Source organism: Pagrus major, chromosome 16 (assembly GCF_040436345.1).
Source record: "Pagrus major chromosome 16, Pma_NU_1.0".
In the NCBI taxonomy this organism is placed as follows: Eukaryota; Metazoa; Chordata; class Actinopteri; order Spariformes; family Sparidae; genus Pagrus; species Pagrus major.
The window spans coordinates 24,403,877-24,418,244 of record NC_133230.1 but is presented as its reverse complement, the minus strand read 5'-3'; the positions used below and the strand labels follow the sequence as shown (position 1 = coordinate 24,418,244).

The window sequence follows — 14,368 nt, the reverse complement described above, 5'->3', positions numbered from 1 at the left end:
TGCTGTCCAGTGAAGAGGAGAGCCTCTCTCCTCCAGGAAGGATTGGAAGCCAGAGTGCGCACACACACACTCTCACATACACTATTATCCTCCGCTCACTCACATTCACACACACGCATGCACTCACACACGGACATACACGCTCCCCCTCTCGTACACACAACGACGAGGAGGGCTGGCTCTCAAGCGAGCGCACACTGCAGGCTGCCGCTTGCCTGGGAAAGCCTGATGCGTTCCTCCCTCCAGGCAGAAGCACACACTGCCATCTCAAAGGCTCTTTGTTGGGGCTGATTCACGGCCGGCTCCGTGGCAGAGTGCTGGTCCGCGTAACGGTGCCTGCTCCTGGGGACACAGGGTGACCGTACAAAGGAGGGACAAAGCCATGAAGAGGAAAGGCAGCATCCAGGAGGAGAGACTATCACGGCCCCATACAGCTCCTTCCATCCCCCCCTCTCCTTCTCCCTCTCCTGCTCTGGCTCACTGTCTCTCTCTCTCTCTCTCGCTCTCACACACACACTCCCTCCCACCTCCCTTTCTCTCTCCCTCTCTCTTTATCACTTCCCTCCTTCTCCTCCTCCCACTCCCTCATTGGGCTGCAAAATAATTGATAGCAGTGAGTGCATGTGTGTGTCTGCGTGTGTGTGTGTGTGTTTAAGCTGGTTTCCAGTGACTGTAAGAAGAGGAGAGGCTCCCATACACCTCATCACCTGGGATACCTTTCATCTACCCCGCCCTCTATCTCTCCCTCTGTCTCCTTTACACCTAATGTGGGTGACATGAGAACACGAGGGCGCTGCGTTCGCCCAGTGTGCTGCTGTTCAGTCAAATGCATTATCCATGGAATGACAGGGTCAGGGATGGCAGATGGCGGGAGGGGTTGTTGTATTTGTATGTGTGTGTAAAGACAGGGTGCAATCCTCATCCTCACAATCTGTTTGTGAGTCCATTGTGACCCAAAAATGGTCACAAGAAACTGAAGTTGCAACACTGCCCCGGTCTAGCATCCTCATTATTTGACTGAAACGTTCCCCTCTCTTTTCACCACAATCATTTCCTGAATAATTCATACTGCAGCTAAGACCAGACACAAAGAAGGAAAATGTATTAGGGTCAAGTCGTGCGGAAATGGCTCGCAGAGTGAGTCAGATTTAGGGCATACATGTAGTGCATGGCGTTTTGATATGAAACACGCATGCAACGGCACTATCACAGGCTTAAATAATGATATTCCTCCTTACACATCAAATAAACTCAAGTGAAAAAGGCTCCACTGAGTGCAATCTGCATAACAATGACAGATTTCCCTGTTGGGGGTATAGCACACTTGACCCCTCCCTCTCTACCACTCTTACTTGTCAGCATTATTGTCACTGATATTTATTGGCTTGGCTATATCTTACGGCCTCGCATGACTTAGTTTCTTGATTTCCTTTGAGCTGTGAACAGCAATAAACGGTCTTGTAATAGGTGTCTTTATGTGCAAAAAGTGGTAGTCTTCACCAAAAGTATCCTGTTTTCTCAGGCAATCTGATGAGCCATTTATACTCACACTCAAATTGCTGCGTGGCCAGTATGAAGGGAAACTGGGAGGGTCAAGAGGTCGATTAATGTAATGTAATCTTTATGGCAGAGTTTACAGAACCTGAGTGTTTTTTTCAGCAAAAGAGCAAATGCATAACATTTTATACGGAGGGTAAACTTTGCCAAAAAGGAGAACATGTTCTTATTCCTTTTATCCTAATTACTATTACTGCTACTATTATTTTTATTATATCGTATCATATATATATTTTGCAATGATACTTTATTTTAAAATGAAATGCATTTAATCAATAAGTAACAGATTTATATTAAAAGTTTCATTCATAAATAAATATATATAATTGATGATTATTAGTTTTCAATTAATTTAACATCTAGTCCTCATAGACTATTAATAAATTCAGTTCTGATTTGAAGACAAAATAAAAAGTAGATTTATGTGCTTGATTTTGGATTGTATAATAACAGATTCATGCAGAATAAATAAATGCAACAGTAGCCAAATAATTACAAGGGAGTCATTTACAAATTGTGTATTTAAGGACATTTGAGGAATTTTTAAATTAATATGTTTTTATTTTGTTGGTATTATAATAATATCTTTTCATTTTTTACTTATTTGTTTTGTTTTTTGCATCATATTTGAATTGTATATTGTCTCTGTAATTATTTTTTTTAACATGTCACTATGGAAAGACTGAGTTACTGAGTAACTAATGTTAACTAATTCCTCTTAGATCACGAAGGACTTAAAGGGTTTATTCAAATGCATTTGTCAGCTTTACTGTCGGACTTAATGATCTTGCTTAAGCATCTCCTTAAAAACATTGACCCCCCATTTGGATAAATAGTGGGAAAATAGCCTGTAATGTAAAAGAGGGCTTACAGTGACAAGAGAAGTCTTAAACCACTGTGTCATTAAAATGAAAGCCCAGGGGCCACATAAGTGATACTGCCTTAATTGTTTGCATTTCAATTCAGTCTATTGTTTCTGTCGAATCTGTGAGGATTACACCGGGGGTTACCAGGGGTCAGCCTATACAGCTAAAGCAAATGTAATTTCTTGTCAAAATCCATTGACATTTCCAGATGACCTATAAATCCATTTTAATTCTGTAGTGGAGTGAGGCAACTAGAAATGAAGACAAAGCTTGTTTCATTCTCCTGCTTGCTCACCAATAGTGTTATATGTATGGAAGCCCAACACAAACATGGGGTGGTAACATCTAGATCACATGACGTCCCCTGGTAATACTAGTCCCCTGCGACTAGGGCTACGCGTTGGTTTTATGTAGCGTATGGTCCAGGAGGAACGTTGTTTTTTTTTACTGTGTACTTGCTGTATTGAAATGACAATAAAGACCATCTTCAGTCATAAAGTTGACCTACTATATCAACATTTCTGACAAATAATCAAAACTATATAAAAAATATGCCTTTGTAAATAGAGTTTAGAATTGATTTACCCACTTTCTGGCTGTGTTACAAGCATAAATACACATATGCAGCTCATTTAGATCAAGTAAGAGATGCTTTGTGGCTGCACTTGAACATGACAACCTTTTGTCACTCCTAACCTTCTCTGTAGTCACTTTTAAACGTCATTATAGCCAATCACACAGTACAGCTGTTGACTGCTGTTAAATATATTATCAGTTGCAGTCAAATACCATACTTGTTTAGTTGTCTGACAACAGAAAAGGAGGAGAGACTATACTGACCACACAGTATGACAGTGATTACTGTTGGAATGTAGAGATATTCAACACTTATCTTAACAAAAATACACCATTTACAGCAGCTTTAAGAACTATTAAATAGTTGAAAACTGCATAGCTTTAAAATAAAAAGTGTAAGTCAATATTATTAAATAGTAGATCACAATGTTTTTTTTAATAAACTAATTTTTATGCCAACAAATTTTGCATCTATTTTCCTTTTATTTGCACTAATGAGCTTCCATACTCTTCCCCCCTCATGCAGAAATTGGTCTCATGATGTGATGGTGCATTTTGGAAGTCCCCTCTCCTTCTCGCCTGGCCAGCCAAGTGCACTTCACCTCGATATAAAATACTTCAAAGTGAGGTACTAGAGACTTGGGGAAGATGACTTTCTGTGAATTGGTGCATGCAAGTACAAACGGTAAAAATAGGTTAAGAGCTCTGGTCTGAAACATGGCCCATGCAGAGCCTGAGTGTTCTTGTCTATCAAAGTAACAGTGCTGGACAAAAGCTCTTCTCTGAGGGGCCTGTCCAAAGCGCATTAAGGAAAGGTAGCCTGCCTCTACCATCTGTCCACTGCAGTAAGAGAAAGCTATGGATTTTCTGTCTGAGGCGCTATCGGAGTCACTGGCTGCCTGCTTCCACGGGATGAGCTTTTAATAAGTCCTGCCAAATAGCGCGCCATAGAGGACGCATTATGATGTGGTTATGCTGTGTTATTATGAAAGGGAGTGCATCATGTTGCCTATCATTTATCACTGAATTTCAGCTGCTCTCTCAGTGCTAAGCCAACATTTAAAGCAGACAGTTTGGGAACTCACCAGTTGAGAGGATCTTGGCTGACAGTGTCATATTTCCAATATGAGATTAAAGTCTGCTCGTCCAGTGCTCCACGCGCAGTAACACTGTATCACAGCACATCGGAATAGTGACCTCTTGGGGATAACCGAGGTTTATGCTGCCCACCACTGCAAAGGTTGGATTTCACTTGCTAATGAGCCCACCACCTATCTTCCAGCCATTCATCAAAGTCTGCCCTGCGAGCTGCCTGTGTGTGAAGTACATCCCATCATCACAGTAGATTAGGTTCACTCCCACCACTTTAGTCAGCGGGCTTCTGGGTAACCTCTCCTGGACAATGATTAACATGTGGGCCAGCTGAACGCATGATTTGCTGATGAAAATGTTATGCCTGGTGGTTAAGTGTTGGGATTCTTTAAAAAGCACAAGAATAACCTTCAGTGAGGGAATTAAATTAAGTCACTTCATTAGAATAAGTATCATAATGATGGCATTTATGACTACTTAATGCAGATTGTTCCTGTTGTTTTTACTCATGCCCACTCTTAAAATTGCAGCAGCAGATTGCAGTCAACACTAAATTGTTCTAAGGCCCCATTAGTAATACAAATATCATTACCATACTTCGCCTTGCATGCCCCCTGCTGACAGTGCATTACTAGAATCTCCCTCGGTCTAAAAAAAACCAGACAATTCCACTATTCATCCGCCAGACGTTTTAACAAATTTATTGAACACCAGTGACACATGGCCTAGAAGGGACATTTCACTACGATTGAGACATGAAACCCAGTTAAATCTCCTCACTGAGGCCGTCTTTCAACTGTGCTGGATTGTACTGAAACATCTGCTTAAGAAACACTGAATAAAAAAGCAGCACAAACATAAAAACATTGTTCTTAAGAACAATACAGTTAAGAAAATGTGGGAAAAAATAGTGAAATTAGACTTGTGCTGTGGTAGAAAAGCATGTTTAGTATTTACAAAAAGTGGACACATAACAGGTACAATCCAGTAGCGTTTTTAAATACAACTATGACACGTTACTTAAATTGTTGGTTGAAATGGTGTAGATGTTATTCCACGCTAGGTCTAGTTCGTCAAATTCTGTACTGGAAAGAGTGTCTTCAGTAACTGAATCTCGATAAACAAAGATATTTACAGCAGGATAACACACAATACATAATAGTAATGACATGATACTTGCATATAAAGTTTTGTCTAAATAAAAGGTGAAACTCCATTAAAAGGCAATATCAAATTTTCAGTCTTCTTAGATGTATCAGTTTGAAGCACTGGCACTAGCTTCATCCTTTTGACCTCTGACTTCCTGTGATTCCTGTGCCATCTTTTTGAAGTAGCGCTCAGCACGCACTTCCTCAAAGCAGAACTCGGTGGCGCCGCTGAGCAGCAGCTCTTTACAGTACATGCTCTGCTCCTGTAGTTTTCCTGATTCTGCTTCCTTCTGTTGCTGATGGTGCTCCTGTAGTCTCTTCAGAGGGGTTTCCTCTCTGCAGGGCTTACGTGACGATAAAACTGTGTTCACCGCCGGGTTGATCTTACATGGAGTCCTGAGGGTGAGATATGGGAGATGCCATCAAATAAAAGGTTACTGACATAGCCTGCAAAGTATTAACTTAGATCACAGGGATAACTTAATTATTCATGAATATGGCTTCCACTTACATTTGTTTTTGTTATTCTTAACTGTAGCAAAAAGTAATAAACTAGCGATGAGTGCCAAATGACCACAACCCACAATATGGTAGATTGTTTTGTCTGAACATCTTCCCATAAAAATTACGTTTTTATCTTAACAGGCAACAAGGAATTTTTTAACTGGTAATGAAACACTTTCAATTTAATTCTGATGCCTTTATATGACCTACATAAGCAAACGAGACCATCAGTGAGATGATTGATTAAAATAGTTAATCTTAATGCCTGTCGGGTGTGATTCCGACTTATCTGGGTCAGGTAGGTCATAAAATTAAAATTAAACTATTTTTTATAGCAGTTTTCAAGGGCTTCACAGCTTGAGGAGAGAAGCTTCTCTGTAATCTGATGGTACAGAACGGCATTCAAACAAAATTTACTCTGTTTCATCCTCGTCGTCTTTCGTCTCACAAAGACAGAATCAAAAAAAGTTGTGATGAGAAAAAGGATCACAATTGTACGGAAGCCCTAAAGGGCCATGCATTCATACATTATATTTCCTCCGTTTTCCCGTGATAATGAGTTAATTTCATTTGTTTTCTCGAGATCTCGAGTTATTATCTCGAAATAACAACTGCCGTTTTCCCGAGATAACGGGATAATTTTCTCGAGATAACGAAACTTTGTTTTCCCGAGATAACGATATAATTAATTCGAGATCTCGAGATAATGACTGTGATATGATAGGCCTGAGATTATGGAGACACCCAGGACCTCGTAGCTGGTCAGCTATGTAGTTAACGACAACGTCAGCCTCACTCTTTTTAGATTACGCACACTAATGTGTATATTATCTGTAACAGCAAGGCATAATGCTATTTCAGCCTGTGTCAGGCCTTGATTGAAAAGATATGTGACGCGGTGATCAATATGCTCCTGCTCCTCTGACACCGCTACACTGAATGATGTTTCCTGCAATGATTTAATATACTACACTATCGTTTTGTTTTCTCAAGATCTCAAATTAATTATACCGTTATATCAGGAAAACAAAGTTTCATTATCTCGAGATCTTGAGAAAATTATCCCGTTATCTCAAGAAAACGGCAGTTGTTATTTCAAGATAATAACTTGAGATCTCGAGAAAACAAATGAAATTAACTCGTTATCACGGGAAAACGGAGAAAATAAAATGAATGAACGCTTGGCCCTTTAGGGCTTCCGTACAATTGACGGTTTGTAACAGGAACCTCTTTATTTAATTATCGAACTTGTAGATTCATTCATTTACATGATATTCATTGATTTCAGAAATATGTTGCTTGAATGTTTGATGTATAAAGTAAATGTTCCGCGAATAAAAACAATTTATCAAAGCTGCAGAAAAAGTTAGATTCTTGTAGTTACTCACATTGTTGGAGGCTGGTCTGTCTCCTCCACAAACGGTTGGAAGGTGGGTTTGGGAGGCGGTGGGGCCATGACAGTACGCCCGTATTTAGACTTCTGGGGCATCTATGGTACAAACGCATACACAAAAGAAATTAATATCACTGGGTTACATTCCACACATTTAAAATCTAATTAACACAGCACTTCATACCTTGACATCAGACCATCTTTCAGGCCTCTGCTCATTCTCCTTTGCCTTTGAGGTGGGAGGGGCCACCCACGACTCCAACTTGGGCTCTGAAGGGCCAGCACTTTGAGTCTTGTTCTCATCAAAGATCACTAACCGACTGTTTGCATTGCCAAGGACAGAAGCGCCATGTGACTGCAAGCCTCCAGAAATACCTGTTCACAAAAGCCATTAAACACCAAAATTTAACACCTTTTTAAAAAAATGATAATGCTACAATTCATTAGGAGCTGGAGCAATAATAATATCAGCCTTATGTGCTTACTTTTGATTGCAGGCCCAGTTCTATTGACGGGGGCAATAGCCTTTTTCTTCCCTCTATGTTTGAGGTCGGCAAGAGAAACTCTCTCAGGTTGTTTAGGCTCATTGTCGCTATCATCCTCCTCCACATTCATCATCACCTGTCGGGACACTCGTGCCTGCAAAGCCCTACAAACAACAATACAGAAAATTGTGACCATGCCAATATTTTGCATTTTCAAACTGTATCTGAAACTGACAGAATCCATACTTGTGAAACTGCAGGAGCTTATCATGCGGCTCGGCACACTTCCTGAATCCTTCTTGGTAGACCAGGTCTGCTTTGCGACAGTTGCCCTGATTCTCATATTCCTCAGACCAAGCGATGTAGAGGGATGCCTGTGTCACTCCGATTCCCTGCGCCTGCATGTACCTGTAAATGTCCAAGGGCTCCGGGCAGTTCTCTGCCTAATGACACATATGTTATGCCAAAGTTATTAATGCTGAATCAGTTATCAAAGTAGCAAAAACAGTCAGAGGTAAAACATTAAACGTACAAATTTGATCCAGAGGTCAACATAGCGAGGGTCATTGTGATATTTCTTTTCGTCTGTGAATCTCGTCACAGCTCGTTCCAACAGTGTGGCGAGGTTGCTCTCCTTTCCTCCCTGAGGGAAGGTTTGCTCTGTCCACTTAATATAGCTGTAACAGACAGAATCAAGTGAGGAATAAAAATTAAGTGTTCTTTGACTGAACAACAGCACATATGAATATATGTAACCATTTACATATTTGACTTACCGATCCCAAACATCAAGTGGATCATCTCCTTCATACATTCTCACTTCAGATTCAAACGCCCTGAAGAAACAAAACAAAACAAATAAAAAACACACAAAACCTCCATCATTATGGGAGAACTGCCAGTAAAAAGTGTTGAACAGAAACTGCCGTCACACAATCTGGTGGCAATTGCAATGTTTAAAAGATCATCCATACTGTCTCTGCTGGTTGATGGCAGAGCTGAGTCCGTCCTGTTGTTGACTGAGTGCCTGATGTAAGGCCGATATGGCTCTGCCACGCCGCAGTGGCTGGATGTTTTCTTTGCTTAGCTCCCATTCCACATCTCCTCCTTCTGCCATTGTGGGAATTTAAACAGCAAGATGCCTACAGACCAGAAGATGCACAGACACAAATGTATCAGTTATTTTTAGAAAATTTTAAGGTAATCCAAGTAATCTCCAACATCTTTTCTTGCACTTTCTTGCATTTAATTATAGATGCAAAACACAACGCAGCCAAATACACTTTCCAATCTGAAACATCCCATATAAATATAGTTTTTTACACTCACTGTTGTAATAATTATAATCGTCATTTAGAAAGAAAAATGTTCAAATTGTTGCTTGAATATATAACAGAGAAAGAAACCAAGACATGGAAATCATGTCATACAAGGGCTAGTGACAAGTGAAGACCTTGAAGTAAGCAGATGTAGTTATGTAACAATGTAATGAAAAGTATATTAATTTCATTTTACATGTAATGAATAGCGAAATTCGTATTTATTAGGCCTATCATCTGACTCTAATCTGAAGGACAACTTAGATGTCCAGTGTCCTTACTAAATGACTAAAGTTAGTGGGTTTTTTTCTTTCTAACGTTAACGAGTGCATGACGTGTGGAGCTAACACACTAGCTAGCTAACATTAGCTTTAGCTCGACAGTTTTTTGTCGTTGTTCGCAATATTAGCAGAATTTCCAAGTCACAGATGAAAACAAAACTGACAATCTGCAAAACTGTGTTTTTTTCATACCGCTTCCAAGCCTCCTCTGTCTCTTTTCCTGATTATTACAGCTACAACGTTGCCACAAGGACGCTGCTCAGCAGTCGGTTTCTGTGTTTTGAACAAGGACCGCGAGAGAATTTGGAGAAAGCTGATTGGAGGAACGAGAAACCGGAAAATGTAAATTGACGTCACACCACTACTTCCGCTGTGGTTCCTGTTTTGATTAAAGCAACGTTGAAAGGTTGGAATAGGTAGCTAGCTTCCAGAATAGTCTTCACAGAGTCGTTTTATATTTTGTTTTATAATTATCCACTGCAGTAATATTAGCCGATTACAATCGCCTGTCTCATGTCTTTCTACACGTGTCGACATGGACAACCGTTGTTATTCTTGTGCATCAAAGTTCAGTCTCTTCAAGAAGGAGGTAAGACCTTTCTGGCTTATATCAGGCACATAGCTATACATATTGAACGTTTTAAGATAAATTAACGGTGTAATTTATGTTGAAATGTGCCCACAGCTGGGCTGTAAGAGCTGCGGCCGCGCCTTCTGCTCCAGCTGCTTGACTTTCAGTGCAGTGGTGCCTCGCTGTGGCAACACCCAGCAGAAGGTCTGCAAACAGTGCCATGGTAATCTGACAAGGTAAAGGTCAAACCATGATAAAGAATATAAATCTGGTTATTAATAAGTATTAATAAGGATTCTTGCTATTCTTCATTTCTTTCTTTTTTTAGTGGGGGATCTTCAAATGACACTGGAAAATGGTCTCCTCCTGAAAATTACAAAAAGTCAGTATATGACAAATTCTAAAAACCTGACACTTTGTCAGCACAGCAATTTCATGACGTCTAAAGTTCATGTTTCTTCCACAGACGGGTTGCTGCATTTGAGGCCAAACAGCAGGGACAGTCGACACAGTCTCTAGCACATGGAAGCAATAGGAACAGCAAAGCAGGCAATGTACCAACCAGAGGCCTGAGTAAAGAAGATCAGGCTATTGCTGAAAGACTTCAAAAGCTGAAGGAGGACTCTGTGCCAAGTAAGTATATTTAAAAAATAAAAAAATTAGCAGCTGCCATTTTGATTTAAGCTGAGGAATACGATTATAATATCTTTTCTCTGAACAAAAGCCATTTTAATACCTTGTTTTCCCCCTCTTCTTTAGAGTCTGTCCCCTCTGAGAAAGAGCTTGAGTCTCGCCTTGCTGCTCTGAAAGCTCCCAGCCAGCCAGTGCCTTCTGCAAGGGAGATGGAGGACCGTCTGGCAGTTCTTCGGGGTGTGCCTCCACCATCCCAAGCTCCTCCACCTGTGAGCTAAGCCTCTTCCTACTTGTTTGTAGCAACTTGCATTCAGAAGTAACTGTATGCTAAATACTTTGCAATAATTTCTTACCAGTGTACTTGTGTGCTCATCTGTGCAGGTGCATCGGCCTCCAGATAACAGGACTCAGACGGAACAAGCCAATGATCTGATTACTCAGATGACAGACGAAGTTGCCATAGATGACCAGCAATCAAATCCTGAATGCAGTAAGATGTTACTCATCATGTCATAGTGTAATACAATCATAACAATGTGTCATGACTGCATTCTGACACTAAAATCTGCGCCAACCTATGTATCCCTCTGCAGGTGTAGACGGCCGTATGAATGATCTCAACAAGGGGGAGGGTGGCACATTGGATGAGAATTTGGAGGAGAACCAGGACGAGGTCAAGCAGCTGGAGGCTGAGAAGGCCCGTCTGCTGGAGGAAGCCATGGAGGAGCTGAGGAAGGAACACCATTCCCAGGATCAGGTCCTCGACATGGCCAAGAGGCTGGCGCAGCTGAAGGGGCAGGACCCAGACAAAGGTACGTCACACTCGAAGATCTTGGTGTTCCACCTCCTTAACTTTATCTTGTATCCTTACTTTCTCATCAGAATGTCAGGAAATATGATGAGAACTCGAACTGTGACAGAAGTTCATTGTTGTTTTTGTTATGTCATTTCTAGTTACTATGCAGGACTTCCAGCATCCTGACAGTGACGAGGAGACTGAGGAAGAAGCTGTGATGAGAGTATTAAAACAGGTCTGGGACTTAATGCAAAAAAGTTTATACTCTAATTTTGATAATCATAAATCTTACTTGATAAACCGGTTACTACTGAGTGCATATCACATTTTTAAAGATGATAGTGAACCAACCTTGTCCAGTTCCGCAGGCCACAAGGGGCTGCTATTTTGCCATTTTAATCATTTGTAATGTGAATTGGAAGAGATGTTTTGAAATTCCTGCATTTCTGATTTCTGATGTCTGGTTTTTTTCCAGCTCTCTGAAGAGGCTGCACTGGATGAAGCCAGTGGCTACAACATACCGTTAGAACAGAGCGGACCAAAAAACACAGAAAAGAAAAAAACTTCCAAGAAACCGGTAATTAACATCACCCTAAACACAGAATCATACATCTTTAAAGCTATTAAAGAGAATAACATTTAACCTCTTTTTTATCTGATGTGTTTTAAAGACCCAGGCTCAAGCACCCAAGAGTAGGATTTCACCGGCTGCTGTTGCACATCCGCCATCAGACAGTGATGAGGAAGAGCTTCCGTGGTGCTGCATCTGTAACGCAGACGCCACTCTTCGCTGTCACGCTTGTGATGGAGACCTTTACTGCAACCGCTGCTTCAGGTAGCATAACATACAGATTCAAATCTTTTTTATTGTCATCAAATTATTCAGTGGCCCCTTGTGTCCTGTATGAAAGTATCTGCATTGCCTTGCTGTATATTCATTTTACGAAGCGCAACAATGATTCTGTTTTTTGTCTCATAGTGGAGCTTTCCATGGAAATCTTTGCTCTGATGCCCAAGAAAGATGATTTGGAATGTATACCATGACCCAGATAGATTGTAGGCAGGCTGCTGACATACTGTTAAGCAGCATGAATATAAAGTATTTATTGTGATGAATTATCAATCTGCTCTCCATTATCTCCCCAGGGAAGGCCATGATAAATACGACAGGATGGAGCATCGCACCAGTAACTACACGGCACCAAAGAGGAAGAGGAAGACATGATAGTGAGACTGTGCTGTAGCTGTTTGCCTCATCAGGCTCTGGTCAGTCATTACTGTTAGACTTGTGCTTTTGACTTAAGTGACCTATTATTGTAAAAGAAACAGTGTCTCAGAAGAAAACGCTACCTATTATCTAATGCAAGCCAGACTTTAACCCCATTTTATCTTATCTATCCAAACTAAAGTGTAGACCACAGGAAGAGCAGCATCTGCTTTCTGTAATTACTAACAGATGAATTCAACAAATCAAAAACAATGGGTATGCAATTAATTTATGGCAATGCAAAGACTAGAAATAGACTAACGGTAAATAGAATATGTAAAATATGAAAAACGGAACCTATTTTTTCTGTAATGTATAAAAATAGAGGCTGGTAGAAAGTGTTGGTATTGTAGCAAAACTGCACAGCTTCTGTACACAGAAAAGTTTTAAGCTGTCCAACTACATAAGACGCTTGAAGCCTTTTTCTTATGTCACTTGTCCTACTTCCCAGAGGCAACAAAGGCTCATCTTAGATGCACTTTGCTCTTGTCACCATTTGATTCTTTTTTTTTTCCTTCTAATTTTGACGACACATACAGAAAGCAGACGCATCACGAGCTCATCTGGGATGATGTACAATCCCAGACTGCCGTCAGCTCTGGACTGAAGAAGCACAGAGGACTCAGTATAAAAGGATTACTGAGGGCTTTGTTTTCTTTTGGCAGGCACTGCAGTCACTCTTGTAATCTATGTTTGGCTGCAAGTCTGACATGAGTATTGCCTTTCTTGTCCTTGGGTGTAATTTCATTATAACGGATGCAAAAGTGTGAGGCGCCGTGTCACATATTTAGGAAGCGTTGCATTCGTTTTTAGTTGAAGCCTTTTTTTAATCACTTGACAATAATGTCCCTGGCTGGCAGGCCTTGTCAGGATGGTATGGACAGTGACGTGTCAGAGATGTACTGTAAGAGTGGAAGGGGGGGGCGAACCAAGCAAATTACTATAATGGAGCCCTTAGCCGAAAGACCCTCTGTGTATGACAGAGAGAAGGCCAGAGTGCAGTTTCATCAGTGTGCATTAATGTCAAGCTAACGGAGGAGAAACCATAATTACACTCTCCTCTGGGGGCTCGCTCCATTAAGGTTTGTATGGAGACCGTTACTGTGTTTGCCTTTTCTGGCCATGTCAGACATGAGCCACAGACAGGAAATGGATGGAGGATAATGGATGCATACTTAATGGACCTTCCTGCCACTGTGTTTACTCCTAGACCCGACATGTCATCGTCTCCTTTGTTTCCATCACTCTGTTGAAATATTTACTACATAAAACAAAAGCTCGAATTCTGGGAAGGATGTGCAGACAGCCGAGCTACAGTAGAGTTTTGTATTTGTCTCTGGACAGTAGGACATAATCAGTCTGTAAAAGAAAATAAGTGTTTTAGCGCAGTAATAATGGGCTGGTCATAGAAGGATGGTTTACTTGGTATTTTAAGTTGATGGGTGTAATGGACATGTCAATATTTATTTGTATGTGTGGAATAAATGATACCTGATGATACCTTGCTGTTTGTCAGTCCCATTGTCAAGAATGAGATTAGAGCTGCAACGACTGCATTAATTGCCACATTTTTTGATAGACCAACGATCGGATTGAAATTTTTTTAATTCTCTGATTCCAGCTTCTTAAATGTGAATATTGTCTGTTTCTTTACTCCTCTGTAATCATAAACTGAATATCTTTAAGTTGAAAAAACAAGACAAATGAAGATGTCAACTTGGGCTTTGGGAAAAACTTCAACATCAACATTTTTCACAATTTTCTGCCATTTTATAGACCAAACAATCGATTAATCAAGAAAATAATGGACAGATTAGTCGACAATGACAGTAATCTATGGTTGCAGGTTTTTATAATTCATCAACAGCCTTGTCTTGAAA

The 14,368-nt window shown here is 40.6% G+C and overlaps 2 protein-coding genes across 3 annotated transcripts; one reads left to right on the top strand and one right to left on the bottom strand.

The window, feature by feature from the left end:
- Positions 1-4,765: 4,765 nt before the first annotated feature.
- Positions 4,766-9,490, bottom strand: bub1bb (BUB1 mitotic checkpoint serine/threonine kinase Bb). Its single transcript, XM_073484106.1, has 9 exons — positions 9,414-9,490; positions 8,596-8,763; positions 8,398-8,457; positions 8,154-8,298; positions 7,868-8,064; positions 7,622-7,785; positions 7,321-7,511; positions 7,132-7,232; positions 4,766-5,635 (listed from the first exon to the last, which is right to left on the bottom strand). Exons 2-9 carry the CDS (start codon positions 8,736-8,738, stop codon positions 5,347-5,349), a joined length of 1,290 nt encoding a protein of 429 aa, XP_073340207.1. The 5' UTR covers positions 8,739-8,763; positions 9,414-9,490; the 3' UTR covers positions 4,766-5,346.
- A 131-nt stretch (positions 9,491-9,621) lies between these two features.
- On the top strand, positions 9,622-13,988 carry zfyve19 (zinc finger, FYVE domain containing 19). Of its 2 annotated transcripts, XM_073484320.1 has the most exons (12): positions 9,622-9,810; positions 9,907-10,028; positions 10,121-10,174; positions 10,259-10,425; positions 10,552-10,694; positions 10,807-10,915; positions 11,019-11,237; positions 11,380-11,456; positions 11,697-11,798; positions 11,893-12,056; positions 12,368-12,487; positions 13,028-13,988. In XM_073484320.1, the coding sequence occupies exons 1-11, from the start codon at positions 9,757-9,759 to the stop codon at positions 12,444-12,446; spliced, it is 1,290 nt and encodes a 429-aa protein (XP_073340421.1). In that variant the 5' UTR covers positions 9,622-9,756; the 3' UTR covers positions 12,447-12,487; positions 13,028-13,988. The 2 variants fall into 2 exon arrangements, with proteins under 2 accessions (XP_073340421.1, XP_073340420.1); XM_073484319.1 differs by having other exon boundaries at positions 12,368-13,988.
- Positions 13,989-14,368: the final 380 nt, after the last annotated feature.

Bases quoted from the DNA above. Each gene is read 5' to 3' on its own strand.
- bub1bb (XM_073484106.1), bottom strand. From the start codon at position 8,738: ATGGCAGAAGGAGGAGATGTGGAATGGGAGCTAAGCAAAGAAAACATC. The intron at 7,233-7,320 runs GTATGAAGTGCT...TTTGTACCATAG, and splicing joins AAAGATGGTCTGATGTCAAG to ATGCCCCAGAAGTCTAAATA. The intron at 5,636-7,131 runs GTGAGTAACTAC...TCTCACCCTCAG, and splicing joins ACAGACCAGCCTCCAACAAT to GACTCCATGTAAGATCAACC.
- zfyve19 (XM_073484320.1), top strand. From the start codon at position 9,757: ATGGACAACCGTTGTTATTCTTGTGCATCAAAGTTCAGTCTCTTCAAG. The intron at 10,175-10,258 runs GTCAGTATATGA...TTTCTTCCACAG, and splicing joins CCTCCTGAAAATTACAAAAA to ACGGGTTGCTGCATTTGAGG. The intron at 11,457-11,696 runs GTCTGGGACTTA...GTTTTTTTCCAG, and splicing joins TGATGAGAGTATTAAAACAG to CTCTCTGAAGAGGCTGCACT.